This window comes from Apteryx rowi, unplaced genomic scaffold (genome assembly GCF_003343035.1).
Source record: "Apteryx rowi isolate R43461 unplaced genomic scaffold, aptRow1 scaffold_57, whole genome shotgun sequence".
In the NCBI taxonomy this organism is placed as follows: Eukaryota; Metazoa; Chordata; class Aves; order Apterygiformes; family Apterygidae; genus Apteryx; species Apteryx rowi.
The window spans coordinates 1834992-1853637 of NW_020450838.1; the positions used below are offsets into that span (position 1 = coordinate 1834992).

General features: G+C 43.9%; 1 protein-coding gene across 1 annotated transcript in view; it reads right to left on the reverse strand.

Annotated features, from left to right (window-relative positions):
- Positions 1-291: 291 nt before the first annotated feature.
- The window catches only part of SLC15A2 (solute carrier family 15 member 2), a 39630-nt gene continuing 21275 nt past the window's right edge, over positions 292-18646 (reverse strand). The window contains exons 12-22 of the mRNA XM_026082228.1: positions 17579-17611; positions 16353-16441; positions 14209-14290; positions 12225-12350; positions 11264-11428; positions 8417-8463; positions 6683-6793; positions 5184-5280; positions 2566-2712; positions 1402-1506; positions 292-478 (exon numbers count right to left, since the gene is read on the reverse strand). Coding sequence (XP_025938013.1) covers positions 302-478; positions 1402-1506; positions 2566-2712; positions 5184-5280; positions 6683-6793; positions 8417-8463; positions 11264-11428; positions 12225-12350; positions 14209-14290; positions 16353-16441; positions 17579-17611 — 1179 coding nt within the window. The 3' untranslated portion in view covers positions 292-301. The remainder of the gene's footprint in view (positions 479-1401; positions 1507-2565; positions 2713-5183; positions 5281-6682; positions 6794-8416; positions 8464-11263; positions 11429-12224; positions 12351-14208; positions 14291-16352; positions 16442-17578; positions 17612-18646) is intronic.

An 18646-nucleotide genomic window follows, 5' to 3' on the forward strand; every position in this document is an offset into this window, starting at 1 on the left:
TATGTTTAAAACAAAATCATAGAAAATTATTCCCTGCTTAGAAAGATGAGCAGGTTTTAAATTACACTATATTTATTTGTAAGTGCTTTTAATACTAGAGAAGCTTTCCCAGGGAGTTTTGTTCTGATTTCAGGATCCCTATTGCTTTTAAAGAGGGCTATTTTGTCCCATTTAGACAGCGGCTACATTTTGAGTAATAAAGACTGTAATGCAATAAAATAAGATAACTCCAGTCCCACCCTTCTTTTTCCCACCCATCTACCAAGGTAAAAAAAAAAAAAAAATCCCAACCCATGATGTGTTAGAGCTTTGTTTTCTGGGTAATGAGACTAATCATGTTTCCTCTGCTTGGGGTCTCTCTCTTCTCTTCCTTTTCTTGCAGGTCCTCAGGATCCACACTGACATAGAAATATCCCATGATGGAGAAAATAATGCACACAGCAAAGAGGAGAACCGTGAACAAGACAAATTCAGCCCACTAGGAAAGAAAAAAGAACAACCAGTCAGGGGACCCTAGTCCAAAGGAATTCTCTGCACTTCCAAGTGCTTTTTAAAGAACTGGATGAAAGTTATTTTTCAACTTCCAAGATTGCTGATGGGATAGAAACTTTCTCATCATGCTTTCTGGTAAACCCATGTAATTGTAATGAATTACAAATATACGTGCCATACCTTGAAACAAACTAGTTAGATCAGGCTAGTTTCATTAAACTTTTTCTTACAAATCTGCCTTGACTGGACCATACCTGCCTGAGCCTTTTCCAGCAGTGGGAAGCATGCAAGATGCCTCTGGGACATGTAGTCTCACATTACATCTTAACCAGAAAGCAGCCACAGTTCATACCTTCATGCCATCGCTCCAGAAGTCTGAAACCCTRGATTAAACAACATCTGCACCACAACCCCCTGATGCAAAGCCTCACGTCTCAGGAGTGCCATAGGCAGCTGGCACCTAAGGAGTCTCAGAGCCACACACCTACAGTGACCGACCAGCCATGGGGCTAGCTGGATGAAGGCAAGCTGCTTTCTATAACCAACAGCACCACGTGGTTGGCATCGTGTGCAGGCTTCAGGCCCTTCTGCCTGGAGCTGAGCCCTAGCAAACTTAGCACAATGAGACATCTGCAGCAGGCCACAGTATTGCTTACTGCCACTGGGAGGTTTGCAGAGGACCATTGCTCCAGGCTCTGAATTAAGGCAGAGGGAAACACTGCTAATCGGCAAACAGAGCCCAGGCTGGGGGGCAGCTCAGGCAGGATGTCATCACTGCGTAGGAGCCCGGAGCTGTACAGACAAGCGAGCTGGACACAGGCTTGCGGGGCCTCCAGGGCATAGATATCCAGAAGCACTGTCCAGGGCCTGTTTTAAAGCATCACCTCTGTTCTAAGAGCCGAACCATACCTGTGCCATTGGTGCAGCCTGGGCAATAATGAGCACAAAGGCGTTCCCAAATGCCACCGTGAGCAGCCAGCCTGCCTGGAGCRCTGACTTCATGCTGGCTGGAGACTGAAAAGAGGAGAAGGGCCTGGTCAGTGGGTATCACGTTGCACCCTCCTGCCCTGGTTCACCTACAGCTTTTCCCTGCGATGTCCTGCTAGGTGGAGGCATCCCTGGTCTCAGCCTAAGGGGAGCTGGTGGAATTTCCTCTGCACTGTACCTGTTCCGTGATTAATCCCTACAGCTGAATACAAGGGGCTTTCAAAATAAATCGCCCAGGAGGACATATGAAGAAGGAGGAGATGCTGTTGTTGTAGAGCTGGTCCTGACCATCCCCAATCCTGCCTCATTCAAAATTGTAAGATGAGGAAGCCCAGGGACCYGCACAACAAGCCCTGCATTTTAGAGCCAGGTGCCCTGCAGCTGCRCACCTTGGGAGAAGAGACTGGATCTTGATGTTAAGCTTCCTGCCAATGACAAGTTTTCTGCAACCCACAACAGGCTGTTCCACTGATTAATCACCCTCATTAATAAACATCTGTACTTTACTCGAAGGATAAATTTGAGTAGCTTCAGATTCTTGATCCTGTAATGTCTCAGTCCTCTCTTCTCATAAACCTTCTCCCCAGACAGCCTAACATACCACAAATTACCCCTCACACTGTCATTACCCCTTGCTCCTTCTTTGCAGGCTTGGGCAGGCTAAGACCCCTTTAGTCTCTCAGCTTAAAGCACAGGCCAAGCCCCCAGACCATCCTGTAGTCCTTGTGATACTTTTGCCTTGTTGCCACTGTAAAATATGTACCAAAAATATATCACTGAGAGAAAACCCTCATATTACAGAATTCAGGTCTTTCCCATTAAAATTAAGTTCTATCCTCTTGTGTTCTCTGTTCCAGCTTTACCAGAAAAAGGTTTCTTGAGTATAATTGAGAGCAGGTATCTTCAGCGTATGAATGAATTCAGCTTGAGGGCACCCAACAAACTGCGTTATAATCCCACTTTTAGCTGAAGCACAGATAACATCAGTAATCGTCATGCCAAACAACATACTACAGGTCAATGGCATATGCAGGAATAAACCTATTGCAAGTCTAAACGCAAGCCCCTTATCTTTAAATGCAGTACCTGAGAATAGGAGAAGGCCAGTCCTGTAATAGAGAACATCACTTCGCCAGCAGATATTAATAAGTACTGTGGTAACTGCCAAGCCATATGGACATTGTTGGCTTTGATATCTTCTGACTTCCATATCTGAAGGGCACCTCTAGACATCTAGCAARAAAATAAAGGCACACTGGTTAGCTGGTGAAAGATCAGATCCTTCTTAGCTTGGATTCCACAGAGAATTTATCAAAATGAGTTTTAAGCAAATATGGAAGCAAAGCTCTGCCCTGCAAGCAGAGTCTGTCCTCTGCCATATTCAAGCCTTTTAGTGGGACAGGTTGACTCCTACTTCACAGAGCAGAAGTGACAGCATGGAAATGTCCCAGCTAGTTCATGTGCCACAAGAGATACACGAGTTATTGCAAAACAGCGAGTTGCCTTCTGCAGCAGGTGGGGAAAGGCCTGTCTGATACTTGTGCAGAGCCTGTGACCTGCTGCTGCTCCCAGGGCCAGAAGAGGACGAGAGGATAAATGCTCATTGCATCCATGTGGTCATTGCTCTGATTTCATTGGCACTATACAACACTCTTGCTATAATGGTGACACCCAAGCAAATCCAGTTCAGGAATTCCCAGAGTAGCAGAGATTGTCCCAGATCAGATGTATTGATAGAGATATAGTAGCTGTACTCCTAATTCTTTTTGTTTGCTTTCCTAGATGTAATTAATACTGTCTCTGATGCAGAGACTGTCAGAGAGGCAGAGAGAGATTTGACTAGTAGCCAGTAAAACACTAGGCTGAAATAACTTCAGGCAGAAAACCCCATTTTAAGGAGGGTACTTGGGAAAATACAAGAGATGTTTACAAGATGTACTTAATCACCATGCAGGGAGGCAGATCACAAAAGTGTATTTTGGGAGGCTAAAAGGGGTGAGAGAAGGGCTGTGTATTGCTCTCTAGCCCATAAAAAAAATCACAAGCACCATACAATAACCGCACACTGAGGAAAGTTGGGTGGAAGGCAGCATCCCCATGATTTAAGTATTACAGTTCAGCCACATTAGCAGACTAATACATTGCATCTTGGTTCTTTTATATAGCATCCCCTGAAGAGCAGCAGGGCACAGTACAAATCACTGTAATAATTAAAAGTGATCTTGGCCTGGAGCAAATTAACTCGCTACACAAGGAGGAAACCACAGGACGAGAGATGAGAAAACAGAGGGTCAGAAAGGTTGAAGGACTAGGACAGGGCCTGGAGGGGCTGAGGCACAGAGCCACCCCTGAGCAGCCATGGCTACAGAAGGGACTTTTGCAGATGGGACCCACAGACTTGAATCCCTGCCCACACTGAATGGGACACATCTACCTCAACTGGCCCTGACTCAGCTGCACTGGCAGAAACTCTGGGGCAATACTCTTAGTTCCATATTCTTAGCACAACTAATACATTCAGTTCCTCATCTGGCAAAGAGGCTTGTGGCCATGAAGAAAGGGTCTGGCCAGCATCACTTCAAGAGTGTGTATGGTTTATGTACCTAAATCTCTGCACTCACAGATGGCAGCATCTGTCTCTTCCCTCCAGGACTGTGTATCCCACTCCAGCTACTGGAGTTAAAAAAAAAAAAAAAAAAAAGCCAGGTGCTTTGGAGCTATATTTTTTCCCCTTACATATTTGGGCTCTGCAGACATGGACAGCTCCCATTAATTGCCCAACAGGGAGGTGTTACTGTCAGGGAGTAGCTGACAGCACTTGCTCATCACAACGCAGCAGTCAAAGCCCCAGAGGGCAGCTTAGCAGTGTGCCCTGCCAGACCTGGTTTGTCTGTGTGTCTGTGCAGTGGAAAGGTTAAAACGGGAACTAAGCTGATCACATTCATCTACTTGGCTTCTGCCAGCTGGACCAGGGTTGGAGTATACGCCTAGAGGCTGGCAGGCAGTCAAAGGAATCCACCCCTCTCAGCAGTGATCAAACCCCATCAGGCCTGGTCATTCAAAAAACCATGCCTTGACTTTGCACTAGGGTCCCAAATGAGTTATATGGACGTTAGTGAGAAGAGGAAAGACAGATGTGCAATCACCATCTCACCAACCTCCCTCAACACTTTGTCCCTCTTCCCCCCACACACCTAACGCACAAGGCTTGGAAGATCAGCCTTCGGATCAGAAAGTAAAGCCTGAGGATGCAGAAGACTGTTTCCACATTGTTTTTTGGGTGTGAGGTACTGCCAGGCACAGTATTTTAAAGACCAAAAGCAACATTAGCTGGAGTGTTACAAACTGCCTCTAGTAGCTCTTTGAAATGTGCTGGGCCAATGTTAATTCAACAAGGATGATGCAAAATCAGCACAAACCACAGATCACAACTTTCCATGGAGGATTTCCATCAAGGAAAAGACCTTACTTGTTTAACCACGAGATCTGACAAGATCGCAATGTAAGGCAGAGTGCCTGCCCACACCCTTTGCTTCTGAACTACCAAAACCTTTTACTGACCCTCATATAACAGACCGCTTTTAAATAGCTACTGTCCAGGTCTCACAGGGTGGAGAAAGCATGTGAGAGTCCCCAGTGCAAGAGCAAAAGCGTTGACAGAGACTAGAACGTAACCAGCACGTTACCATCAGAAGGTCACTTACATTAGTTATCACAACAGTGTATGATGCGCCAAAGTCGAGCAGCCCTAGATCCAAGGTGAACTCCCCCGCTTCAGTTATACACCTTCCGTCATCATATCTTGATACAAGAACAAAGTACAGTATTTCCTGGTTAGTCTCACAGACAAAGAGCACAGAGCAGAGCTATCAAAAAGGCCCCTACGACGGACTAGGGAGGATGTATAATGTAAAGCTGCCATCATGTTTATGTCAGTGGATCACTAGAGCTCTTGCTGTCTTTTCCTTCCAGAAATACTTAGGCACTGATTAGAGTTCATGTAACGACCTGAGTAATTGCTAGCATTTTTAAAATGATTTCTTTAGCACTGATTTCTTTATTTTTCCCAGGTTTATTTTCCTTCTAAAACTTTTCTCCACTCATTTAGGAACTGTGGGCCAGACAAGTTAGCCAGGCCCAGGCAGTCTTCAGGAAATGAGAGACATGCACCCACAAGCCCCTTAGAAATTTTCTTTCAAAAAGCAAATTAGCCTTCGTATTTGTTCTTCTGGTTTTGGATGTTTGAAATGGCACAGAGGCTCAGCAGCATTGCAACAGTGGCTGCTGCATCCTACTAAATTGCACCAATAAATTTCTTGGATGGAGGTGATGCAGAGGAAAGCCATAAAGCTTGTTTTGAAACATTATTGAGGCCAGAAATACCCTTAGAGAGCCAGCTCCAATGCTGCCAAACCCAAGGCCATATGGAGCTCCTGTCTAATGAGTCCAGGCTGCAATGCCATGTGATGTTACTTGATATTACCAGTCCACATACCAACACTTTGTAGCATGGAATATGAATTAGCCTTTTTCTGAGAACATCCTGGCACTAACAGCTTGGGCCTGGGAGAATGTCAAGATAGAGCAGATGTCACATGGCAGAGGGGACTTTTCTATCTCCCACCGCACTCTGCTGACACACACACAGGATCAGACAGTCTTCTCCCTCCAGTCCACCACATAATGTGAATAAAAGTTCATAGAAAGTCAAGCCCAGTATCTGGACTTCTTCAAAAGACTTCTTGGGTTCCCAAGATTTCCTGGACCTGGCTCTGACAAAATTCAGATCATGCCCTAATTGGGAATGTCAGTATCCTCATGTCATGCAAATACAATTTTTAAGCTTTGTCCTTGCTGATTTATCTTAATCTAGCCAAAGCATAATACCCATGGGAAAGGAGCTATCCCAGACACTCTTTGGAGGCTGAATCTATTCAACTACATATCAGTCACAGATGTTGATCTGCTGTCCTGTGGCTTAAACACCCTGCATGGTACTTCTGTGCACACACACACCAGTGGCCCATAGCTCCTGCTCTATGCAGGGCTGATACTTCTGCTTTTTTACAAACCATGTTAACAAACATTTCACAATCAAATGTCAAGACAGCAGCGATAAAATTTTCTGCTGTTTGCCTGAGAAAAGTCCCAACGTACCCAAGGAAAGGCTTCAGCAAAGACCTTTAGCACGAGGGAAACTTACTTGTCCCTCTCCAGCAGCATGTACTCAGAAACGCTGTAGTTTTTCTGAATGGCAATGAACCGTTTGCTGTCAACGGTGAGGTTGACGTCTTGGCTCAAACCATTAATGAATCTGCAAAGAAAGCATATTTCACTGGGGTCTTAGACAGGGGAAGAGAAACATAATACGAGACACTAAGAAGTGTGCTTTCTCTCCCAAAGCACTCTAACTCCATAAGATTATACCAGCCTCTCCTGCAAGCTACCAATATTTTAGCCTGATCTTTTGCCCAGTTTTTTTGATTTAACATTAGTTTTCCCATTGCTGTATAATTTTACCCTCTTATTCTCTCATGTGTGTAAAGTGACAATAACTTTTTACAGGGTAGGGGACTCACAGGCAATCTCTTCTCAGATACCTTCAGGGATTCCTCCAAGACTCCAGAGTCACAGGCCATCCAGGAAAGCAGGGCTTGTCTACACRAGAAAGGTGAGTATCCTGACAAGCATGTGCCATGCTAGGACACTTTTCAAGGAGTTTCTAGCAGTGGGAAAGAGTTTTCTGACAATCTAAGATATTTTCATCAAAACTGAAATTTCCATGGGAATATGCATGGKTTTTTTTTTCCACAATTTACTTTTTCCACACACAAAAGAGGTTTTMCTTTTGACAACTGAAAATTTATTAGTAAAAAAACAAACACTTCTCATTTGATCTGGCTCTGTATCAATATCTTGGTTTTCAGTTGTTAATATGGGGGRAAAATCCCTGAAGATAGTCAAGTGCTTAAAAAAGTAACTTTTCAGTGGAAAAAGAGCATCTTCTTAGTGAAACCTCTTTACAAATTTTTGAAGGGTAAGTTTCAGGATTCTGTCAAAATTGGTCACAGAAAAATAAAAACTGTTCCTGACTGCAGCTATTAATTAAGTTTCCAAGGTTAGTTAGTAGCAGCCTTCATAAACACAGGGCAATGAAGAAATATTGCTCTCCTGCTCCTATCAATGCACGCTTTTGGATATGGGAGTCAGACAGTGTTTTATACTACTTAAAGGTCTTTTTTTTTTTCTTTTTTTTTTTTAATTTTCAGCCCGCTGAAATCCTCCAGAGGTCCATCTGGAATCCCTGTTTTTACAAATCTGTTGCCTCTGCATCTCAGCAGGCTCATATACACCGCATGATGCTGCGCTGGAAGTAACCGTGACCTCAGTGAGAGAGCATGTCTGCGCAGCTCAGCACAGGACTGTTCAGGGACTAGCTGAAATTTGGAAAGTAGAGTAGCTGGCTCAGCAGAGCCCAGTGCCCAGCTGAATTGTTAATGAGGATGTAAATTGTTGCTGTATCTGATTTAGTAGCCACTTGTGCATGAGGCAGGATGGGATAAGTGAACATCATAGGTTGGCTGGTTTGCAGAGGACAAATGACAAGGGCTCTTTTCCAGATTACTTCTTCGCTTTCTTTCCCAACGAGATGCGAAAYAGGGAGACAAAGTTTTCCTCCCTTGGAAGGGAGGAGATCTTTCATGTCACCATCTCAGCCCAGACTATGCTAAGCAGTAAGGGGTAATAATGTTCAGTTCTGCATGATGAGGGTGGGATGTGACATGCTGTCAGCCTCAGCAGCTGACACCTGAATCTTTCTTGCATAAGAAATGTGGATTAGATTCCAACCTGAGAACATCTGGGTTATGTTATATACAGTTCACATTAGAYAAAAGCAGTTCCCCTCACCCCCAAATCCTCAAAAAGCAATTCCTACCTAACCGCTGCCAACCCGTTTTCTGGCTTTGCTTCCAAGTCTGTAATCTAAAGAGGGAGGAAAAAAAAAAATCAAACACATTTATTAATATTGCCTTATAAACAACATGTAGCAGAATACTAGTGTCTATGGAATTGCGCATGTGTTGCAGAGCCCATGGAAGTCAACTGGACTCTCATATAAGCTCTACGTCAGGCCACAGAAGTGAAGTCCTGGCACAATCAAGCCAATGGCAAAATTTTTGCTGACTTCAGCTCCACCAAGGGCATAAGATAAGATCATACTATTTTTCTCACCTCCTGTGTAACACAGGCTACAGGGTTCCAGCCAGTCACCCTTCTACTGAGGTATGTAACACCCTCCAAAAAAGTATTCGTCTTGATCAGACAATAGCAAGACAGCATTATCTACACTACCCTGTCCCAATAGTTACTTACAGTTAAACATGAGTGCCTTACTCATACCAAACCTGCAATTGCCTGAGTGACTTCCATCCCTTCATTCTCGGCGTAGTCACAGACTGCACGGAGTTTAAAGCCAATAGAGATCCCTAGGTTACTATTTCAGTCACCACACTTCACTCACTCTCCTTATCAGCTGGATAGTTAATAATATGATCTACCCCCATTTGAGGAGGGCCTATTTGTTGAGAGRAGACAGTAAAGACACAGCCTCTGTCCTGAAGATGGTAAGTCACACAAAAAGAATATAGAGTGAGGTTCTCAGCTGGTAGAAATCCTCAGCTGTGCCATGTTGACTGCAGTCAGCAGAGGAGTCTCAATTTGTGCTGCCCACAGATGCAACACAGGCAAGCCAAAGGGCCTTTGGAAGGTAGATTTCTCTTAAAAGTTTGCAAGCTTTTTCTCCCCATTTTAGTCCTGATGTTAAACCCTGAGCTAAGACCAAGGATTCAGAATTCCAACATACCCATAAAATGTCTACTGTACTTTCAGTGTGATATGCTGATCCACAAATAATAAAATGTGCCCTAAGTAATAAACAGCCATAGTGAATAATAAATGTCAGAGCAATAGATAATCAACAACAACAGCATTTCTTTCAGAAGGGGACACGTGGGGATTAACACTTGATGCAGACAGGCCAAATTACTTCTCACTTTCATTGATGATCCCCAGACTCTCCAATTTATTACCTGTCCCCTGAAAGTCCACAAAGGAGAAGAAAACAGTTTCAGTCTGGCTCCTTCCAGAAAAGCACCCCCACCTGACCGAGGGTGCCAAATCTAGTAGTGAGGGAGGCTGGGGTGGGACATGGTTCACCCAGGGCAAGCCCAGTGACACAGCAGTGACACTGGCATTGCCTTCCTTTTGTTGCAATGCTGGAAAGTGAGTATAATTTATCCTGCTGGCTTCCACTCCTCCCTTACCTAGAGCTGAGAAATGATGGGTCAATGGCATCATCCCACAGCACTGCTGTTCSCCAGCCCATGGGGGCCTGCCCGTGCCAGGGGCAGGTATTAATTCAAACTCAGGCTGGATGGCTGGGGCAGCACAAGGATGYACCTAATCCAGAAAGCAGCTTTGCTCCAGCCCGTCTCAGGCTTTCTCTTCACAGGCTGTGGCTGTACTGGCTAATTCTAAACCCATGACAGCCTGGCATGGCACTGAAAGTGCAACTTTGACTATAATGTTATAAATTTCACACAATGGGGGTAGCAGTGATTCTCAGCATGGGCAGGTAGGCTTTTAAAACTCTTCTGAATATACACCAGACAACCCATTCTGTACGACTTCATCCCTTGGGAATCTATCTTGGGCTTTTATCACTGGCTATTCTACCACAGGCCTTGTGGTGCCTTTTTTTTTTCTGCTTTGTTTTTCCTTTTAAAGTGCCAGCTTCTGGAATCCAAGGACTGTGTGAAAATCCTTGTATGAGTATCCATTTCTTAAGGAAACAGCACACAATCATATCATCAGGATCACAGGGAAAGCTTAACATCATTGTATGAAAACACGCTGCAGGCTCCAAACCATACAACAGCAAAGAAAAAACAACCTTAGGCAAAAATAAATTGTTAAAACCCCACATTTTTTAAAACAGTTATATGATTTCTGCTGTACAATACTGAATGCTTGGAGTGGCAACCCTGCGAGGCAGAAGGCTGAGAAACTGCAGACAGAATTGGTATTTTAGCATGAGGACAGATTCTGATGGCATTTACACACACACATACACACCCATCACAATGTGGAATAACACCATCTGTTTCAAGGGAGCTTCTTGAGGTACAGCTGCATGTAAAAGATATCAGAATCTGGCCCTATACATCCCATATACCTTTCTACAATTGCAGCAATACACAAAAGTCCAACACAGCCAGCTCTGCCGCAGAGGCTGAAATGAATTTAATCATTTATTCTGTTCAGCAAAACGAATGGGCCTTCTGTGCATTTTTACTAAACACTTGTAATAACTAAACCTAGGAACGTTGCCCTGATGTTTTTATTCCATGCCCAGCCCTAGAGCCTCTTTAACGTCTTTGCTTTATAGAACCATCTTTTGGGGAAAATCTCYGGCTCTCTGCTTCCCCAGCTTTCTCAAGCTCTACTGCCTAGCAGGTATTATTCTGCTCTCCCACTGCACCATTCACTGGATTAAATTGTGCCCAGTAGCCCTCAGATGCCATAACACCTCTATTAATCAACCAGCAGAAATGTGTACAGATCCAGTGCCGCTAGCTAAGAAGTCAGGTTTAGAGCATCTGAGAGCAATCAGACAGACCCTGCAACTGAGCAAAATGAATTAATGAACCTATTACCCCATTACCCATTGTATCATCACAGCCATTGAATTAATACTGTATTTACACTTCACTCCCACACTCACTAAGCGGCTTGATAGGCTTCCTTCTGCCTCAAAAACAATTAAGCTGTATACTGATTTTTCCTTCACGGTGTAGTTAAAACCAAGAGACAATCCTTGATGTTGCAGGGTGAAGTGAAGGCTCTGCTGCTCTCCATTCAATATTAATTTTGAGTACTCAGCTGGGTTCTGTGGAAAGAAAACAAACTTGGTTATACATTTTCTGCGCTTGAGAAAGGCTCTGACTCTTCCCACCAAGTGCAACCCTATCCTCTCTTCAAGGGAGCCTGTAAAGAGAGGTTAACAGCCAGAGCTGGCTGAAAGCTTCCCCTCCTACAGCAAAGGACCTATGTTGCCCTGCAATCTCTAGGCTGGTCCTAGTCAGAGCTCAGAGTATCTCCCCTTGCTGGATACAACCTAGAGGCCAGGGAGCATGTATTGCATACACAGCTACCCTTTCCTCCAGCCCTGGTCTGCCCCAAAGGGACATTTAGATTGTGGCAGGCAGTTGACGGCCGACAGACTGCCACACCGAGTCCCTAACCAGGCTCTTCTTTAACATAATCTGGGAGTTGAAATGGGAAACATTCCAATGCCCAAGCCCAATTAACTGCTTTCCCTTTTCTCCTTTGCAGGTAAACGTATTTCATATGTAATCCAAATCCCAGCAGCAATGCCTGATTAGTGTCYGAGCACTGAGAGATTGAAGCAAAATATCTGCACACGGGACAACTGTCATTTATTCCTAATTATAGATGAATGCAGTTAGTCATTTGCTCCTTTGCAATGGAACTATGTCTCCAAACTTTCCATTTTCATCTGGTCACTGAAGACAGTGTCACATCTCCAAAGCCATTCCCACGCACTTCTAAGGCAGAGAAGAACATGCTCTAGCATCTATGGGCTTTATTGAAGAGCAGCTGAAAAAAAATCCAACTTTAAAGGGACTGTGAGTCAGGCCTTCCAGCCCCACACATACACTTACCTGAAAAGCCTCTGTGGGCTGCTGAAATAGGTGCTGGTCTTGGATTGTCACTTGAACAGGGTTCTTTGCCAAATTCAGGACCTGAATTAAACTTTCTTTTGGGACAAGTTGAGGCATATCGGTTTCCTAATTAAAATAAAAGGCTTTAAGTGCTATCTATATGCTTTATTAGAGCTCTTAATATCTCTTCATTTTTAGTCATGATAGTGTTCCTCTCCATAATGACACTTTTCCATCCCTTCCTCAACAGAAGTTGCACTAAGAGACAAATGAACATAAATCTTATTTAGGGAGGTTTCTTCATAGTAGCTCTATAGCCTACCATTCTTCACAAAGACTGCTCTTCACACTATTAAATGCATAGGTTACCCTACTGCTGGGCAGGTAGAACCATGTCCCTGTTCCCATTACACAGCTTCCAAGTGCCTGGATTTAACCAGCTGCCATACCAGAAAGGAAAAAATTGTGCTTAGCATTAGATGAGGATTTCAAAAGCACTGACCAGAACAATTCTTTTCCCATTGCACTCAGTGACTGGGAAAAGAATTAGGCCAAAAGCTAAGCAGTTTTGAAAATCCAGCTCCAGCTGTGTCTGTAATTGGTGCTTTTAAATCACTTAACACCATGCTATCTAATGGCACACTGTATAGTTCTTGCTCTCTGTCTTCTGAGAGAGGGACGATGATGTCTGAAGCACAGATGTATCCCTTCTATCAGGAATTATTTCCTAGAAAGAGTACTTCAATCATTTTCTACTTGTATTACCTGCAGACTTAAAACTATTTTTTTCCCCTTTTTTCCTCACTTTACTTTCAGGTAGCTGTAAGTAATACTTTAGAGCTATTAAWTTTTTCTCTCTCATGCCATAATTTGGGTATTGCAGGCAAGGCAGTTTGAATCTAGCTAGGCAGGGAGACATTACCAGAGAAGATATGATGATCCTGTTGTCACCATGCCCGTATGCTGCTCTGGACCTGACAATCCATGACCAGCAAACCCTGTCACTGTGGCTTGTTGCCTGCACTACCAACAGCGAAGCCAAGGGTGAGCCCTCCTACCTCCTTCCTTGTCAGAGCTTTTAAGCAGCCTTTAGGCTATAATTTCCATGCACAGGCAGGGGGGCATCTCTCTAAGCCACCATCCCTCCACACAGAGGAGCTTTTCAGTGCTCGGACAGAGCTGCTTTGAGTGGCAATGACAACATTTCTGTGCTCAAGCAAGGAGATCAGAAAGGAGCACTGAACCCAGAGAGTCTTGTTTCAGTGGAGACTTGTCAGTGGATTCACCTGAGGAACAGGTAAACGTCAGTCCAGCGCTTTGCACCAGCCACTCTGTAACAGAGCATTTTAAGTATACCCGGAAGCATTAAAAATTAATCCTACAGTAACTTTTCTAAGCCAAAGGTTGGCCAAAGTGTGCAGCACTGGTCTCAGGCCAGAAACGAATTTGAGGGGCTAACATCGAGTTTACAAGAGATTTACTGGCACCCTGGCTGGGGATGCCGAGCAGTCCCTGATACCTGTGACTGTGGAAGTGAGTGCATTCACCTGCATCACAAATTTGTCTTGTAAAACACATCCCCGCCCTAAAGCAGGCAATGACTAAAACTGAAACACACAAAAAAAAGCAGCAAAATACAGGCAAACTACTTCAAGAGATAAAAGAGAGAACAGACTACCTTTTTGGAATTAACCACTAGCGTTAACTAGATGATTGTCAAAGCACTTTGGTGACGGAAATCGCTATAGAATATAAACCAATATAGATGACCGGCACAGCAAAACTGCAAAGACTAGAGAAAGAGAGAGACAGAGAAGGGGGGGCGGGGGGAAGAGAGAGAGAGCGAGAAAGAAAGGTAGACAAAGTAAGATTTTTAAATAGCAATTGGATCAGTATGTTTAATTACAAAGAACATGTTAAAGATCAATAAAAATACCCCAGTGAAAGCCAGGGATTTCTGAGTAATCTCTTGTACTATACTTACATTTATTTTGACTTCTACAATGGCTGCAAGTCCAAACGCCATCCCTGCAAGGATCATACCTGTTGCCATTTTCCTAATAGGTCTGTGGAGCAAATGAAAGAGGTGCCATTAAGAAAAAAAAGTAATTTAAAATATAGAATATCATTCCTCAGAGTCAAAGATATGCCAAAGTCATGTAATAAACTGTCCAAMAGGTGGCACTGGGGATGATGCGCTGTTTAAATTACCAATCATTTAACTTAAAACTATTCTATTATTCTGTATGAGGCCAGCACTGAGGCCAATTAAAACTGATATGCCATGAAAAAAAGCTCTTTACTTGCAAGTTTCATATTATCTTGTTCCTAGCTCTTCTAGTGGGAATAGCTCATGGCATTATGTTAACCTGCAATGTTGGAAGAAGCACTAGAAATGATACATCTTCAAGTCCCTTTTGGGAAAGGCAAAAGTAAAGTAGCAAGCTATTTAGCAGCAGGCATGAGGAGTAGAAAAATGTATATTTTCTGTCATCAACATTTCTGACCATCTGTGTCATCACTCTGGGTTATTCCTCATGCCAATACATGTACGTTTCTAGAGAATAAGGAGCAAAATTASTGCAACTTTACTAGAGTCACATGAAATAATCTGATATAGAACAGATTAAAATAGGACCAGCCAGGCAGGTCCAAACTGAGTACTGAGTTGTTGAAATTTGAAACAAATCTGGATCTAGATTCAATGGTCTCCAGTCTTTATAATGCTCTGGACTCACAAGCCACATCCACTGGGCTGCATTAAATACAGATTGTGGACCCAAATTCTGTCTCTCAGTTACATATCCAGGGATAGGAAAACATTTACTGTTTGCTTCTTTTAAGAAACAAACTGGTTTTGAGCCTGATTCTGCATTGGGATTCTGTAGCACAAATTTTTGCAGCCGCATAGGCTAGAACCCTGCAGGCTACTGTGTTTCCACAACCAATCCTGTGGCAAAATTGGGTAGGAGCCTGTTAATGTTCAGCATCCTGGGGACAGAAATGGCATGGTGTTCAGTCCTGATCGGTGTATGAATTTGGTGCTGCTGGGTGAGCTAGCCTAGGAACTGGTCATCAGGCAGAAAGTCTTCTCTCAAGACGGGGCTCAGTCTAGGTCACTGTGGAGAAGCACAGCTTCTGATGTGTGTCCTCCAAAGAGTACCATCATAGGGTAAGACAAYAACTTTCTTCATACATCTTTAGGCACAGATAATTCAGCATAATAGCAGAGGATCAGCACATTGAATGGATGGGTGCTGAGGCTCCTTCTGTCCCCATTTTATGTGTTTTTGTCTACCTAGCATTTTAGTTTGGATCAGGAGCATGCCTTTGAAGCCCATCTCCCAGTCACGCCCACTTTCCACACTTCGGTTCACACTGAGGAGCGCTGTAAGGGCATGCAAACTGGGTTCATTTCAGCTGGAATTAAAGTGGCAGAGGCACTCCAGGAGTAACATGTAACATACTCCCCCTGCTAATAGGGCATCAGTCCACAGAGTCAGGCTACAGTTAGTCTGAAGTAAAAAACCCCAAATGCATAAATTGGGCCCTAGCACCAAATGTTTTGCCCTACAGATCTGCTCATATTACACTGTACTACTTGCTAATGTAGACTTGGGCTAAAATGCTTGAGCCAAACTGGAGATTTCCTTACATATCCACTGTTTCTGATCCTAATGTGACATCTGCTCTCAAAAGACCACGTGGTCCATGTGGGAAAGTGAATTTGGCCCCATGGGGAGCTGCAGGGAGAGAATTATCTCAGAGTAGCATAGGAGATACAATGAAGAACRTGGTGATCAAATTAAGAGAGGGACTATTCACGTTGTCTCTCAGGGAAAATTTGCTGGCAAGGAGATCAACAACAACACAGGATGCTCTGACAAGACCTGGAGGCTCCCAACTCATTTCCCTTTAGATGAGAGCAGAGTCCAACATCATTAAATTTTCCTCTGGAATTTCCAGAGCCTATGGAAGATGGTGATGCTGCCAGATAAGCTGCAGTAGATGCAAGTACTGGATAGAGTGAATGGGCATTTCTGTTTCCTCTCCTTAAAAGCTATTCTTCCGAACACTTGCTGCTAAAGAATTAAAACCAAGGCRTCTGCAGGGTCCCAAAGTACTTACGTGAAATTAAATTTGCACATGTTTATAAGTGGGTAGAGCCCAAGGTCAAAAATCGGGATGAAGACAAGAATAAGAAGTGGATTTAAGAACTGCAATACAAAACAATGGGAGTTTAGTGACTAGAAAGCAACTTTCAGTAATTAAACTCATAAAGCACTGTCCTCCAGAAATAATTCCATTACAGAAAAGACATGAACAAAAGCTTTAAAACCTCCTTTAAAAATATAATCATAGTTTGCACTTCAACAGCTTCTCCTATTTAGGTTTCACAGGCACAAATATATTTTGTTCATGTCCTCCACTCTAAGAAGTAAGCAAGCATTACTGAACCAATTTCCCTGAAGAGAAAACTGAGGTGTTATGTTTTTAAAGAGTATAAAACCCACCGACAAGAGGCTAGTGAACTTCGGCGCTGCAGTGGGACCTAACAACAAATCAGCAATGATGGAAACATCTTGGGACTTCAGCAAAATCTCAGAGGAACAGGCACTATTTTGTGAGACTGCCAAGCTCCTGCGCTTCCACATGGCTTGGGAATCCCCCAGGAACTGTATTTCTCCCAGGAGGGCAGAGCCTGTCTRCCAGGCAGCAGTGGGAGAGCAAGAAAGTGCAAGAGTGACTTGGGAGAACAAGCAGAGAGGGATACTCAGTCTCAGTTTTGAAGGAAGATGTCAGGGAATTGAACAGCTTTGAATTTCTCCAGAGCTGTTCAGWGTAAAAACTGTAATCAACTGTGACAACATGTTAGTCTCAGAGCCTTCAAAGTTTCACCTGCCCCGCAGGAAGGGAGGAAGGAAAACGTACTCCAGCTACAATGCTCACACCAGCACAGGGACCTATTAAAAGGAGATGCAATTTGTACATTCCAGACACTGGCATTGTTTGAAGCACTATTGTGGTGGCATGTCCTAATCCGGAACTTGGTGGCCCAGTTCTGCTTCTGGTCCAGGGAGATACAGTTTCTATCCCCCTGCACCTCTACGTTACTCTGCAGGATTCAACTTCTACGTTAGGACATCCTTAGGGACTTTCAAAGTCCCACGGCTAACCTTGTGGAACAGCTAGCAAATGGTAGCACAGAGTCCACACCACAACAGTCAGGGGGAGCACTGCCATGGCCTTCAAAAGTAGCAGAGAAAGGCCATTGGACCCACAAGAAAAACAAGAAAGAGAGAAAAAGAAAAAACATTTCTAAGAGTTATTTCCTACCCTACAGTATCTTTTACCTGCATTTGGTCAGGCTGAAGGACATATATTCCCTGAAACAAAAAGACATTCCAAGTGATTCATAAACATCATAAAATAACAGTGTATACGGTTGATGGCAAATAAGCAAACAGCCCACAGTATAGGCCTTAGCAGCAAAGACTGTTTCCTCAGATGCTTTTTGTTGGCTTTAGCAGCTGATACTGTGTTCTTGACACTTGCTGTCTAAGGACAGTGTTTGATGGGAATCATTTTGCAGAAGGAAGCTCTTGATACATGGCAGCTGGGACACAGCCTATCATAGATACTGAGACCCATCTTTCAAACTGGATTACCCCTGAACTAGGTGAGTAGGGAGGAATGGGCATGTTGGAGTCCGAGCCAGGATGYAGATTTAGACCTTCCTCCCTCTTTGCTTCTATAATGAGAAAAGCCCAAGTGACTGCTCTCAAGCTTCAGGACCTTCTGAGGTCTGTTCACATTTGGCCCAAACACCCTGAAAGGACAGCAACAGACCACCCTGAGTCAGTGGGCAGTAAAAACACCTCTTTCCTCCTTTCCTCCATCCACAGGAACCAAAACAGGTTATGGATTTCAGTCACCTGTTCAACTTCTCAGTTTAAGCCAATGGTCCTTGAATCTGTAAGGGCTGCCTCACCCTCACACTGCTGTGCTTAGCCCCTGTGACCAGGCAAGGTCAATGGGGATGGACGGGGGAATCCCAGCCCTGCAAAAGGGACAGGTCAGCTGTCTCCAGAAAGGGGCCGGTGTTTGTCTGAACTCCATGCAATGCTTTTTATTTTAAATTAGGATTAGGAGAAAAGGGGGAAAAAATAGGAAGGACGTAATATCTTTCCGAGAAAGCACTGTGGGGGTTTGTCTCCTCTCTGTCAGGCTTGTCCTGAGCTGAATATAAAATGGCTGTCTGTCTCTGCCAGCAGCAGCCTCCTGGGAGAACTGAAAGCGTAGGGCACAGCAAAGAAGCTTTACAATTAAAAAGATGAGGCAAATACCCTCTCCTTCTGCCACTTTGTGCATGCTATACAAATGCGGCATTAGGAAAGAAGCCTGTAAACCTCACATCTCAC